The sequence below is a fragment of the Ipomoea triloba genome, chromosome 8, assembly GCF_003576645.1.
Source record: "Ipomoea triloba cultivar NCNSP0323 chromosome 8, ASM357664v1".
Lineage (NCBI taxonomy): Eukaryota > Viridiplantae > Streptophyta > Magnoliopsida > Solanales > Convolvulaceae > Ipomoea > Ipomoea triloba.
In genome coordinates, this window is record NC_044923.1 from 4,622,818 (window position 1) to 4,635,640 (window position 12,823).

Genomic DNA, 12,823 nt, shown 5'->3' on the forward strand with positions numbered 1-12,823 from the left:
TTTTTTTTTTTTTTTTTTTTTTTTTTTTTTGTTTTTGTTTTTTTGTTTTTTTTTTGTTTTGTTTTGTTTTTGTTTTTTTTTTGAGACATCGTGTACATACAATTGCCTATATTAGTTGGATAAAAGGTTGAAGCAACTAACACTTTCATGATACTACAGAGGAATTTGGTCATGCTAGCTCAAAGGGGAAGAAAGTACAAATCATCTTAGGTTCTTTATTGCCGCTAACTATAATAATCTTGCTAGTTCTGTGCTTTGGTTTGTACCTCTACAAAAAGAGTAAGGAGAAAATGATGAAGCTGAAAGAATGGTTAGAAATACCCTTATTTGACATGCATACAATATCAAGAGCTACAAATAACTTTTCAGAAAACAACAAACTTGGACAGGGTGGATTTGGAGCTGTTTACAAGGTATATATATGAAACTAAATTTACTTCTGAAATTTCTATATATTCAATTCATAACATCTACATGTTATTTACTACAAATATTCAGGGTGTTCTAGAAGACAAACAAGAAATTGCTGTGAAGAGACTCTCAAAGACTTCCACGCAAGGAGTACAAGAGTTCAAGAATGAAGTAATTTGTATTGCCAAACTTCAACACCGCAATCTAGTAAAGCTTCTTGGGTGTTGTATACAAGGAGAAGAAAAGCTTTTGGTCTATGAATACATGCCAAATAAAAGCTTGGATACCTTTATATTTGGTTTGGTTTTCTAATCTCTCTCTTACTACATCAATGCACTATATATATATATATATATATATATATATATATATATATATATATAATTACTTCATTATATGTTTTGTGAAACCTTAAGTTGATTAACATCCTTTTGGTAGATGCAACAAAGAGCATATTGCTTGATTGGTCAAAACGCCATTCCATTATTAATGGAGTTGCACGAGGATTAATGTATCTCCATCAAGATTCTCGGCTAAGGATAATTCATAGAGATCTTAAAGCAAGTAATGTTTTGTTGGATAACAATATGAATCCTAAGATTTCAGACTTTGGGTTGGCAAGAAGTGTTGGAGGGGATGCAACAGGAGCAAATACAAACCGTATTATTGGGACACAGTTAGAACTTCTATATTGTGTTATTACGTTGCACCATCCAATTGTTTTCTACTAATTTTATTAATACAAATGTTTTCTTTGATGCAGCGGATACATATCACCTGAATATGCTACTGATGGAACATTTTCAATAAAATCAGATACATTTAGTTTTGGCGTTTTGTTGTTGGAAATTGTGGGTGGGAAAAGAAATAGAGGATTCTCCCACCCAGACCACAATCTTAACCTTATTGGTCATGTAGGGTCATAAAAAACTACACATATATGTATGTATAAGAATCGCTTCTATCATACTTATTTATCTAAATTCACTTTGCAGGCATGGAAACTGTATAAAGAAAATAGGGCATTGGAACTAATTGATGTTCATCTTGCTCCATCGTGTGATCTGTCTCAAGTTCAAAGGTGTATCCATGTTGGATTGTTATGTGTGCAACAACGTCCAGAAGATAGACCGATTATGTCTTATGTGGTAACAATATTATCCAATGACGTTACCTTACCTGAAGCAAAAGAGCCTGGATTTTTCACAGAACAAAGAGTAAACATGAGTGATTGCTCTCCAAGCACAGAAGGAACAGGTTCAAGAAACGAATGCACCATGACTATCTTGGATCCTAGGTAGAGCATATACAATAAATTCCTTGTAAAATAGTTTCCCTTTTGGTAAACAACTTTAATTTTACTGTACTTTTTTTTTCCTTCTAATAACAATATGTGGTTGAAGTGATTGATACGGAGTATAAAGAAGTTTGCTTGAACAATTTCTCTTATATGGCTTATCAATTCTAGATATAAGCAAGGGAGAACATGGCTACTTGTTTTGGTTTGGTTTGTAGATGTGATCGACATTTGTAGATGGGCAAGATCAAGATGTATGCATGAAGATGGCTTCTTCTGATTTTGGTTATTAATTTGAATACAAGTTAGTTGTAGTGTGAAATGAAATATAATATAATATGAACACAATTTTTTTTTTTTGATAATATGACTTGATTCACAAGAGTCGTGCTCCATCCACTCGACTGCTCTTTTTGTCTTTAGGTGTACGTATAGTAATCTCGGATGAATCATGCTTATTATATTTATTAAAATGTTGTTTTAGTTAAAAAGTTGTTAACAATAGATTTCATGCAATAAGTGCAAGTAGTTGAAAGTTATAACTATATATATTTCTTATTTGACCTTTATGGTTGTCTTTATTTTAACAAGTCGTCTTCCCTGATACATATAATTGACCAATCGGAATCCCCATATAGTAAATAGGTTGGAGTAGTTCAAAAGTGCTTTAGATAAGAATAAATGCATCTACATTAATGAGCAAAAAGGTGTTTGATAGGTAAAAGAGCTAGAAATTAATACGAGGAATTGTAGAAGAGATTTTCATGCATGTATTTGCAAGACAAGCACACGTCCTTAAATTCCTTTGTAATATTTCTTTAATCATATTATCTATCATCATTTCTTGCTTCATGAAAGTGTTTGGGACCATTAATAAGTCAATTGAAATAACTAATAATTAAAGTGAGAGACGGTTTCTTGTGCGCAGTGAGCAAATGTCTAGCCTCTGTTTTTAATTGAGTTACCATGACTTTGTCGGGTTGGAGTGTGGGGCTCTTGGGATTGAAAATTCAACCTTTTGGGAGAAGAATAACTAATAATTCACAGGAATTGTCTTGCATCTTGAATTTAACTGTGCATGTGCCTTGAGATCTTTGAGTTAGCTACTCATTAAATTAAATTGACTTTATAAGAGACAAGATGACTTCGTAGTGGCTATAGCATACCCGGCCTTAAGCAAAGGAGTTGTGTCAACTATGTTCATCGTGATGTATGTTTAGATCACCTCACAAGGTTAACATTTTTCTTTTCATTTTTATATTTACATGTGAGGATTAAATAAAAACTAATTGCAACTGAATAAAAAAAAAACTAATTGCAAGAAATCGAATTGAATACAAAGGCATTTGTTAGCATCAACTACTCTTTAGGTTCATGCAAACAAGGGCGTCTGTTTGGTAGAGCTTTATTTTAAACTACGCAAAAGTTAGTAGGCTTAAAATAGACTATAAGCTCTACTCTATATATGTGTAGACCAATATTTTTCCTTAAAGCTCGAACCCACCCCATTAACTAGTATTGGAGCACAAAGAGGCAGCAACGCTCTCCACTGAGGCTCGAACCCACCCTCTTTCACATGGGGGTACAACCGGATGCCACTAGACCACATGACCATAACAAGTCAATTTATCTCTTTAACATTATTAATAACAAAAAAAAAGTATGTCATAAATCATAATGGTTAATAATCAAATAAATAATTCAATTAAAGAGCAATGCTTAGTCGGATAATAGCATTCACAATGATTGAATGATATTTTCACTCCGAACCATTATTACTTATATCTATTTAACTTTGCACAATCACTCAAAAATTATTTATATTATATGCTAAATAGATAAACAAAACAAAACAAAACAAAAAAACAAAAAAACAAAAAAACAAAAACAGAGAAAGGCAAACAACATGTATTATTGTTTGTACTCTAGCGAGGATCTAAGATAGTGAAGCTACATCCATTTCCTGAACTCATTTCCTGTGTGTTTGAAGAGCACTCACCTTCATTTACTTTCCGTTCTGTGAAAAATCCAGGTTCTTTTGCTTCAGGTAAGGTGTTGTCATTAGACAATATTGTTACCACAGAAGACATAGTTGGTCTATCTTCTGGACGCTCTTGCACACATAATAGTCCAACATGGATACACCTTTGAACTTGAGATATATCACATGATGGAGCTAGGTGGACATCAATTAGTTCCAGAGCTTTATTTTCTTTATACAACTTCCATGCCTACATACAAAGCTATATTAGATCAGTAAAGAGCGTGACATAAGCAATTCAAAAAATATAAAGATTAAAAAAAAGTAGTCTATTGTGACCTACATGACCGATAAGGTTGTGACCATGGTCGGGGTGACAAAATTTTCTGTTTCTTTTTCCAGTTACAATCTCCAACAACAAAACCCCAAAACTAAATGTGTCTGATTTTATTGAAAATATTCCATCAATAGCATATTCTGGAGAAATGTATCCACTGCCATAAAAGAGGACATTTTTATTAATTAAGAAAAGTAATGGATAACAATTGGTGCTCTAACCCAAATAAAAACAAAATTAATTAAGTTAAGGTTCTTACTGTGTCCCGAAAATACGATTTGTATTTGCTTCAGTTGCATCCCCTACAACACTTCTTGCTAGCCCAAAGTCTGAAATCTTAGGATTCATGTTGTTATCTAGTAAAACATTGCTTGCTTTAAGATCTCTATGGATGACCCTTAGTCGAGAATCTTGGTGGAGGTACATTAGTCCTCGTGCCGTCCCAATAATAATGGAAAGACGCTTTGGCCAATCAAGCAGTTTGCTCCTTGCTTCATCTAGCAAAAGTATTTTAATCACCTAAGGTTTCACACTATAAATATAACAAAGTAATTATTGTGGTTTGATTTATGAGAGATTAGAAAGGCAAACCAAATATGAAGGTATCTAGGCTTTTATTTGCCATGAACTCGTAGACCAAAAGCTTTTCTTCTCCTTGTATACAACAACCAAGAAGCTTTACTAAATTTCGATGTTGAAGTTTGGCAATACAAATAACTTCGTTTTTGAACTCTTCTACTCCTTGTGTGGAAGCCTTCGAGAGACGCTTCACAGCAATTTCTTGTTTGTCTTCGAAAACACCCTAGATATTTGAAATAAATATGCATATATGGTATGAATTAAATGTAGAGAAGTTTCGAAAATAATGAGATTATCACATACATACCCGATAAACAGCTCCAAATCCACCCTCTCCAACCTTGTTGTCATATAAAAAGTTATTTGTAGCTTTTGATATTGTAGACAGATCAAATAGTGGTAATTCTAACCATTCTTTTAGCTTCATTTCCTTCTTACTCTTTTTATAAAAGTACAAACCAAGGCTTAGACCTAGCAAGGTCATTGTAGTGAGCCCTAATACCAAACCTCCAATGATGATTTTTACTTTCTTCCCCTTTGAGCTAGAATGAGGGCCACCTGTAATTGAATTTGACCCTGTTTGGTAAAATAGTTAGCTTATTAGTTAATTTTGACTTATTTGACCAAATGCACTATTAGCTATTTGACTTGATTAAAAAAATCAATGGAAGTGTTTGGTTAATAAACTTTTTGTAACTCCAAAATGCTAAAATTAAAAAAGCGATTAAAATTAACTTTTTCAATTAACTTCCTGAGAAAAGAAATTATATGAAACAAGTATCAACTAACAACTAATTTAACAAACACCAATCAACTAATGTTATCAAGTAGTTATACCCTCTAACCCAATCGACGAACAGCTATTAGCTAATAGCCATTTACCAAGCAGGCCAATTGTATTATCTACAAATTTTGAGTCACTTCATCAACCTTTTATCAAACAAAATAAAGAAAATTATTATATGTACCTGGTATTTCAGAAGAATCAAGTCTGATGTAAATGTCTTGCCCCTTTTCAAGCAACACTCGAATGTCAATCAACTCATTAAACCAAAGGAGACAACCACTTCCTCCCTTGCTTATATCTAAACTCGAATAAGCCGTGCACGAGCAATTCTTCAGACACTTGTGCTCACAATCTTTAAGGCTCATAGTCCTGTTAAACCAAGAATAAGAAGTGTCTGGCAATTTTATACCAGAATACTTCTTGAACCCATCTGTTCCATTCTCGCATTTCAGAGGCTTCCTCCTATGGCAACCATCAGACCAGTTATTCAACCCCTTTCTATTATTGTTTGTAAATTTTTCGAAACATCCACAAACTGGGGAATTGGCCATGTTACATATTCCATTTGCACCACATATTGCATAGATGTCACAAACATCCCTAGGGGTTTTTATGAAACTGATCCAACTTTGAACCTCATGTACCCATGCCAATAATTGGAGGTCACCTGAGCTAGTTAAAACTTCCCTCGCCACGATCCAGTTGTTGAGGATATCGTACCGGGCATAAACCTCCCTCGGGTTCATGCTCACTTGGTACTTGTATTGACGAGCATCAGGGGCCAATTCGGGCATTCCACTCCACCCGAGACCATTCCAGGGCCCAGTTACAAACCTCTTTTGTGAACCATTCTTGATTACACCTTGTGGGTACCCGGTTGGGTCGTAGTGGAGTGTGAATTGCCCCGAGGATGGGTCGTTTTCGCTCTTCCTAGCCGTGGCATATACCTCGTGGCCTGTCACGAAATTCCACCCGAGCTTCATGCCTGGAAGAACAGTATCAGTTGGGTGTAATCTAGACTGAACCCCATGTCACAAGATTATATTCATTAAAAAGCTGTTAATTAACAACAAATTTCAAGCAACAAGGGCAAGTAGTTGCATGAGAGTTAATGCTATTTTGACAAGTCCACACCTGTCAAATACTAGGTATAATAATCCAATCAAGTGACCTCGTCAGATATCACTTATTATGATCAAATTTTAACTATGCTAAAAGTTATAACTAATAATAAAGACGTCACAATTTTATTTTCTTATACTTGTGCAACAGGTCAGAGTTATGTTTCTATCGCGAAATCTGAACTCGACCTTCTAAACTTCAGCCGAACAATTATGATGGACCATTCAAACTATGGTATTGGTTCAACAAGATAATAACTCATTAATTCATCAACCACCGGTGTTTGATGTTGACGAACAAGTTGCTAGTGAAGTAATAGCCCCAGAAAGAAAAACTAAAATTTGCCATCTTGAATGAAATTAAATGTTTGCTGTTTAAAGAATTTTTTTTATATTTTATTTTCTTGATTAAAATTTATTGTTTATAGATTGAAAGAGGAATAAGTCTGGTATGAGACTGTCAATGACATACTCTGCATAATATTTTTTTAGTTAAAATGTAATTTTTTTTTATAAATACATAAAAATATTATATTTCAACTAAAATATATTGCATAGCATATATAAGACAATTTCACACAAAAGTTACTCTAGAGAGAGTTAATTCAATCTCCTATTGCTAGTCCTTGGATGATGACAGAGACCATGACTCCCTGCAATTGCCATTTGCCGGTGATAGTTGGGAATATGTTATGTCACAATCTTGCACTGTGGTCTTGAGATGCTACTATTTGACTTTTGTTAATATATAATCTTTTCAAACTTTTGTACCTTCTGAAGGGGTTTATGAAAATCTTATACCACAAACATTTATAGATTTTTAACGACTTATAAAAATTTATTGACTTGTCTACCGTCAAAACGTGTTATGCGCATATTTATTGACTACCGTCGAAACGTATTATATGCGCACACCTAATTGCCCGTAACGTGTTATGCGCATATTTATTGATTGATTTGCCATAATGACATTGTAGGAGACACCTAATTGCCCGTACTATAATCAAATTAATCAACATTCGGGCCAAGTCGACTTAATTAAGGGGTAAAGTGCTCGTCAACAAAAGGAGGTTTGAACTCTTGACCTCTCTTAAGGGAGGAGAGTGCACAACGGGCCACTTACGCAAGCTAAACTTTAGTTGATTTATGTGCATATTTAACTATTTTAATATTACTGAATTTTAGTTTTTTTTCTAGTTTTTTTTCTCTCTACTAATTGCATGATTTGAAAAGAAAATGACAGCACTCTGCGGATGGCTTGATGTTAATACTGAATTATTTAAGTTTCGTTTCTCTATCCTAATTTGCTATAAAATTTATTTGTTTATTTATTAGTTTTTTCTGTCTATGAGTGGATTGGGAGACTGACTTTTACACATTTGACTTTTGTTGTGCATGAGTTGTGGAATGAGCCTAACGAGGGTGTGGGCAAGATGAAATTAAAGATAAATTATAATTTATGTCACTCCATAATGTATCAATTACTAATGTGACTCTTAAATTATTAGAGTTGTAAATGTTACTCCTCAATTTTCATAATGATATATGTATTGCCCCTCCCGTAACAAACCTGAGATTTAATTAAAACGGTGACGTTTTAAAACGGATCTGGAACAATATATGTATCATTTTGAAATTTGAGGGGCAACATTTATACTACTAATAATTCAGGAGTCACTGCACATTGATAATTGATATATTATGAAAGGGCATAAATTACAATTTTTCATGAAATTAAACTTGTAACCTTCAAGTATGAATATTATCATGCTTTACCAATTCACCCACTCGGTTACCCTTCTTGGGGCCATTTTGATTTATTATTGAATTTAGAAGTTATATGCATTTTCATATGTTCTTTTTTTATGCTGATTTACTTTCATGTTTCATCTAATCAATCTAAGTTAAATTGCGGCAGTATATATTATCGGGAGTGCAAATAATATTTTATATAAAATATCAATCATTTCAACCACATACTATGAGAAAAAAAAATACAGTAGTACTTCTTTTACTATAAGCTAAGGGAAATTACTTATCTTAGGATTTTATTGTTTGTGTTCTACCGAGGATCCAAGACAGTGATGCTGCACTCATTTCCTGAACTCGGTTGTCCCTGTGAGCAATCGTCTTTGTTTATTCTTTCTTCTGTGAAAAATCCGGGCTCTTTTACTTTAGGTAAAGTGTTGTCATTGGACAACATTGATATAACAGAAGACATAGTTGGTCTATCATCTGGATGTTGTTGGACACATAATAGACCGACATGAATAGACCTTAGAACTTGAGATTCATCACATGATGGAGCTAGACATTCATCAATTAGTTCCAATGCTCTGTTTTCTTTATAAAGCTTCCATGCCTGCATAGTTATTTTAGATAGATCAATGCTAAGCAATGTAGGTGATTCATAGAAAAAAAAATTACTACTAAATATAACCTACATGACTGATTAGGTTGAGACTATGGTCAGAATGGGAAAACTCTCTATTTCTTTTGCCCGTCACAATCTCCAACAATAAAACTCCAAAACTAAACGTATCTGATTTTACTGAAAACACTCCGTTCATTGCATATTCCGGAGATATGTATCCACTGCATCAAAGGAAGACATTTGCGTTAATTACTTAAAAGTAGTGGATAAAATAGTAGGTCGTCTAACAAAAATACAAAAGGTTATAGGTTTTCACTGTGTCCCAACAATACGATTTGTATTTGCTCTTGATGCATCACCACCTCCCAAGCTTCTTGCCAACCCAAAGTCTGAAATCTTAGAATTCATCTTGTTATCTAACAAAACATTATTTGCTTTAAGATCTCTATGAATAATCCTTAGCCGGGAATCTTGATGAAGATACATTAGTCCTCGTGCAATTCCATTAATAATGGAAAGGCGCTCTGGCCAATCAAGCAGTTTACTCTTTGCTTCATCTATCAAAGGGATTTTAATCAACTAAAGTTTCACATACATAAAAATATAATAAAGGTATTGAACTTTGACATATGTAAGTCAGTAAGTGAGATTAGAAAGGCAAACCAAATATGAAGGTATCCAAGCTTTTATTTGCCATGTATTCATAGACCAAAATCTTTTCTTCTCCTTGTATACAACATCCTAGAAGCTTCACTAGATTTCGATGTTGAAGCTTGGCAATGTATACAACTTCATTCTTGAACTCTTCTACACCTTGTGTGGAAGTCTTTGAAAGCCGCTTCACTGCAATTTCCTGTAAGTCTTCTAGAACTCCCTGTTATTTCGACGTAAAAAGTAAGTACTCAGTATATTTTGCAAACTGAATCTACACAAGATTGGAAAATGATAGGTTTAATATACATACTTTGTAAACAGTTCCAAATCCACCTTCTCCAAGCTTGTTATTGTTTGAAAAATTATTTGTAGCTCTTAATATCGTAGGCAGGTCAAATAACGGTAGGTCTAACCACTCTTTCACCTTCATTTCCTTTTTACTCTTTTTATAGAAATACAAACCAAGGCTCAGGCCAAGCAGGACCATAGAAGTGAGCGGTAACAAACATCCAAAGATGATTTTTACTTTCTTCCCCTTTGAGCTAGGAATCCTAGGATGAGGTCCTTCTGTAGTAATTGTTTCTGCAATATAAAGCAATTTTGAGTCCCTTAACATTTTGGCCATATTTATAACATAGTTAGCTTATCATTCAATTTTAATTTGACTTATTTGATTATTATTAACTGTTTGACTTGGTTAAACATTAACTGATTAATTAATTTTTTGTAATATCTTATTGCTTTAAAATAGGAGTGCAAACGATCCCCGAGCCGAGCCGAGCTCGAGCTTGGGGTGGCTCAAGCTCGAACTCGTTAAGAAATGTGCTGCTCGAGCTCAATCGAGCTTGGCCACTGATGCTCGAGCTCGAAATCAGACTTGAATTTCAACAGTTTGAATTAATCATACAATTAATAATAAATACTATTTTATCATACATAAATAATAAATATTTTAAAACTTTCAAAAGTACAATTAATATATATATATATATATATATATATATATATATATATATATATATATATATATATATAATTTATTAATGGTTCGCGAGTGGCTCGACGAGCCACGAGCCTATAATAAATGTGCTCGAGCTCGGCTCGATAATAAAATGAGTTGGCTCGAGCTCGAGTCGAGCTTTGACCGAGCGGCTCAGGAGCCGCTTGGCTCATTTGCAGCCCTACTTTAAAATGCTAAAACTCAAAAAGCTGCTCAAAGTAACTTTATCAATACGCTTTTTGAGAAAGTTATTTTGCACCTAATCAACTATTAACTAACAGTTAATTTACCAAACACTTTTACTATCAACTAGTAAAACTCACTAATTCAATAAGCTAACAGCTATTTACGTAATACCCCTTTATCCCACAACTTAAAGAGAATTGAAGTGTATGTATTTTTACCTGATATCTCAGAGGAATCAAGTCTGATATAAATGTCTTGCCCATTCAAAGACATAACTCGAATGTTAATCAAATCATTAAACCAAAGCAAACAACCACTCCCTCCATTGCGTATATCCAAACTTGAATATGCAGTGCAAGAGCAATTCTTCATACATGTGACCTCACACTCTTTTAGGTTCATAGTTGTGTTGAACCAAGAATTCTTAGTGTCTGGCAATTTTATACCGGAATACTTGTTGAACCCATCTGTTCCATTCTTGCATTTCAGAGGTTTCCTCCTTTGGCAACCATCAGACCAATCAACCCATTCCCCTTCAGTATTATTGCTCTTTGTGAACTTTTCCAAACATCCACAAACTGGGGAATTAGCCATGCTACATATCCCATTTGCCCCACATATTCCATAGCTGTCACAAACATCTGAAGGGTATTTGATGTAACTGGCCCAACTTTGAGCCTGTTTCACCCATGGAATACATTCAAAAACTCCAGAACTAGCCAAAACAATCCTTGTTATGATCCAATTGTTAAAAATATCATATCTGGCATAAACCTCAGTTGGGCTCATGTACACTTTAAACTTGTAGTGAGGATTATCTGGATTTATTCCAAGTGTTCCACTCAATTGCAGACCATTCCAGGGTCCTGTTTTATAAATCTCTTTCGACCCGTTCTTGATTACGATTTGTGGGTACCCGGATGGATCTAAGTGAAGTGTGAATTGCCCTGAAGCTGGATCATCATCAGTCTTCCTTGCTGTAACGTATACCTCGTGGCCTGTTTCGAAATTCCACCCGAGCTTCATGCCTGGAAAATAAGTATCAGTTGGGTAATCGAAACTCTGCCAGATAAAATTCTCCGGGCTTTCGTCCTCTGCATCTCTCACCACAAGATTCCCTGAATCCAGAAGTTGCGCCACCGGATTCTGAACTGATTTTGATGCATTCGTGGACCATATAGTCGAATTATTGCTGCCATCAATTAGAACTAACCGCCCGGGCTGAACGATCTTCAAGACAGCTGAGGATGATGTTAGGGCAGTTTCTCTGTTGGCAATCCATATTACTATTTGAACAGAGATTTGATTGTACCATATACCGACGTATCGGTTTATGGAACCAGCAGGGCTGCTGAAAAACCCCATCTCAAAGTGCCCACCAGACGAAATGATGGTTTTGCCATCTCTCAGGAATTGAGTAGAAGTGATTGTATCCCTTGCCTGGGAAAGCAAGAAGAGTGGAAACAGAAAATGCAGGAAACCAGCTCTCATTTTCACATACCCTTTCTTTTTGTTTGGTTATTTTAGGTGTAATCTGGACTGTCACAAGATTATATTCATTAAAAAGTTGTTAATTAACAACACATTTCAAGCATCATGGGCAAGTAGCAGTTGAATGATAGTTAATGCTTTTTTGACAAGTCTACTACACACCTATCAAATACCAGAGAATATAATAATCCAATCTAGGGACCTGGTCAGATATCAATTATTAGGATTGCATGTTTCTTTACTGTGCTAAAAGTTATAACTAATAATAAATGCGATACAACTTTATTTTTTTATACTTGTATAACAGTTTTAAAACTATGTTTCTATTGTAGGATTTGGACTCAACGTTCTAAACCTCTGCCCAATAACTATGATGGACCTATCAAAATATATATTGTATTGGTTCAACAAGATAATTACTCATTAATTCATCAACTACCGCCCACCGGTGTTTGATGTTGACGAACAAGTTGCTAGTGAAGAAATAGCCCCATAAAGAAAAACTAAAATTTATTGTTTTCTTGATTACAATTTATTGTTTATAGATTTGAGAAAGGAATAAGCTTGGTGCAAGACTGTCTGTTTTAGTTAAAATGTAAAGTTTG

The 12,823-nt window shown here is 34.4% G+C and overlaps 3 protein-coding genes across 3 annotated transcripts in view; 1 reads left to right on the forward strand and 2 right to left on the reverse strand.

Annotated features, from left to right (window-relative positions):
• Window positions 1–1,818, forward strand: part of LOC116027605 (G-type lectin S-receptor-like serine/threonine-protein kinase At4g27290) — a 4,145-nt gene extending 2,327 nt beyond the window's left edge. Inside the window, exons 2-6 of the mRNA XM_031269310.1 lie at window positions 160–413; window positions 499–709; window positions 850–1,087; window positions 1,175–1,325; window positions 1,407–1,818. Of these exons, the coding sequence (XP_031125170.1) occupies window positions 160–413; window positions 499–709; window positions 850–1,087; window positions 1,175–1,325; window positions 1,407–1,712 (1,160 nt within the window). The 3' untranslated portion in view covers window positions 1,713–1,818. The remainder of the gene's footprint in view (window positions 1–159; window positions 414–498; window positions 710–849; window positions 1,088–1,174; window positions 1,326–1,406) is intronic.
• Window positions 1,819–3,633: 1,815 nt separating this feature from the next.
• Window positions 3,634–6,375, reverse strand: LOC116027606 (G-type lectin S-receptor-like serine/threonine-protein kinase At4g27290). Its single transcript, XM_031269311.1, has 6 exons — window positions 5,574–6,375; window positions 4,913–5,181; window positions 4,618–4,828; window positions 4,286–4,523; window positions 4,033–4,183; window positions 3,634–3,939 (listed from the first exon to the last, which is right to left on the reverse strand). The coding sequence occupies exons 1-6, from the start codon at window positions 6,373–6,375 to the stop codon at window positions 3,634–3,636; spliced, it is 1,977 nt and encodes a 658-aa protein (XP_031125171.1).
• A 2,067-nt stretch (window positions 6,376–8,442) lies between these two features.
• LOC116026600 (G-type lectin S-receptor-like serine/threonine-protein kinase At4g27290) lies at window positions 8,443–12,279 on the reverse strand. Its single transcript, XM_031267924.1, has 6 exons — window positions 10,946–12,279; window positions 9,852–10,123; window positions 9,551–9,761; window positions 9,204–9,444; window positions 8,958–9,108; window positions 8,443–8,875 (listed from the first exon to the last, which is right to left on the reverse strand). The coding sequence occupies exons 1-6, from the start codon at window positions 12,216–12,218 to the stop codon at window positions 8,576–8,578; spliced, it is 2,448 nt and encodes an 815-aa protein (XP_031123784.1). The 5' UTR covers window positions 12,219–12,279; the 3' UTR covers window positions 8,443–8,575.
• Between the last annotated feature and the right edge of the window lie 544 nt (window positions 12,280–12,823).

Coding starts and splice junctions, on each gene's coding strand:
- LOC116027606 (XM_031269311.1), bottom strand. CDS start 6,375: ATGAAGCTCGGGTGGAATTTCGTGACAGGCCACGAGGTATATGCCACG. Junction 4,829..4,912: donor GATTTGGAGCTGTTTATCGG/GTATGTATGTGA, acceptor TCAAATATCTAG/GGTGTTTTCGAAGACAAACA. Junction 4,524..4,617: donor CCTAGATACCTTCATATTTG/GTTTGCCTTTCT, acceptor TACTTTTGCTAG/ATGAAGCAAGGAGCAAACTG.
- LOC116026600 (XM_031267924.1), bottom strand. CDS start 12,218: ATGAGAGCTGGTTTCCTGCATTTTCTGTTTCCACTCTTCTTGCTTTCC. Junction 9,109..9,203: donor AATCGTATTGTTGGGACACA/GTGAAAACCTAT, acceptor CCTTTGATGCAG/TGGATACATATCTCCGGAAT. Junction 8,876..8,957: donor GTCTCAACCTAATCAGTCAT/GTAGGTTATATT, acceptor ATAACTATGCAG/GCATGGAAGCTTTATAAAGA.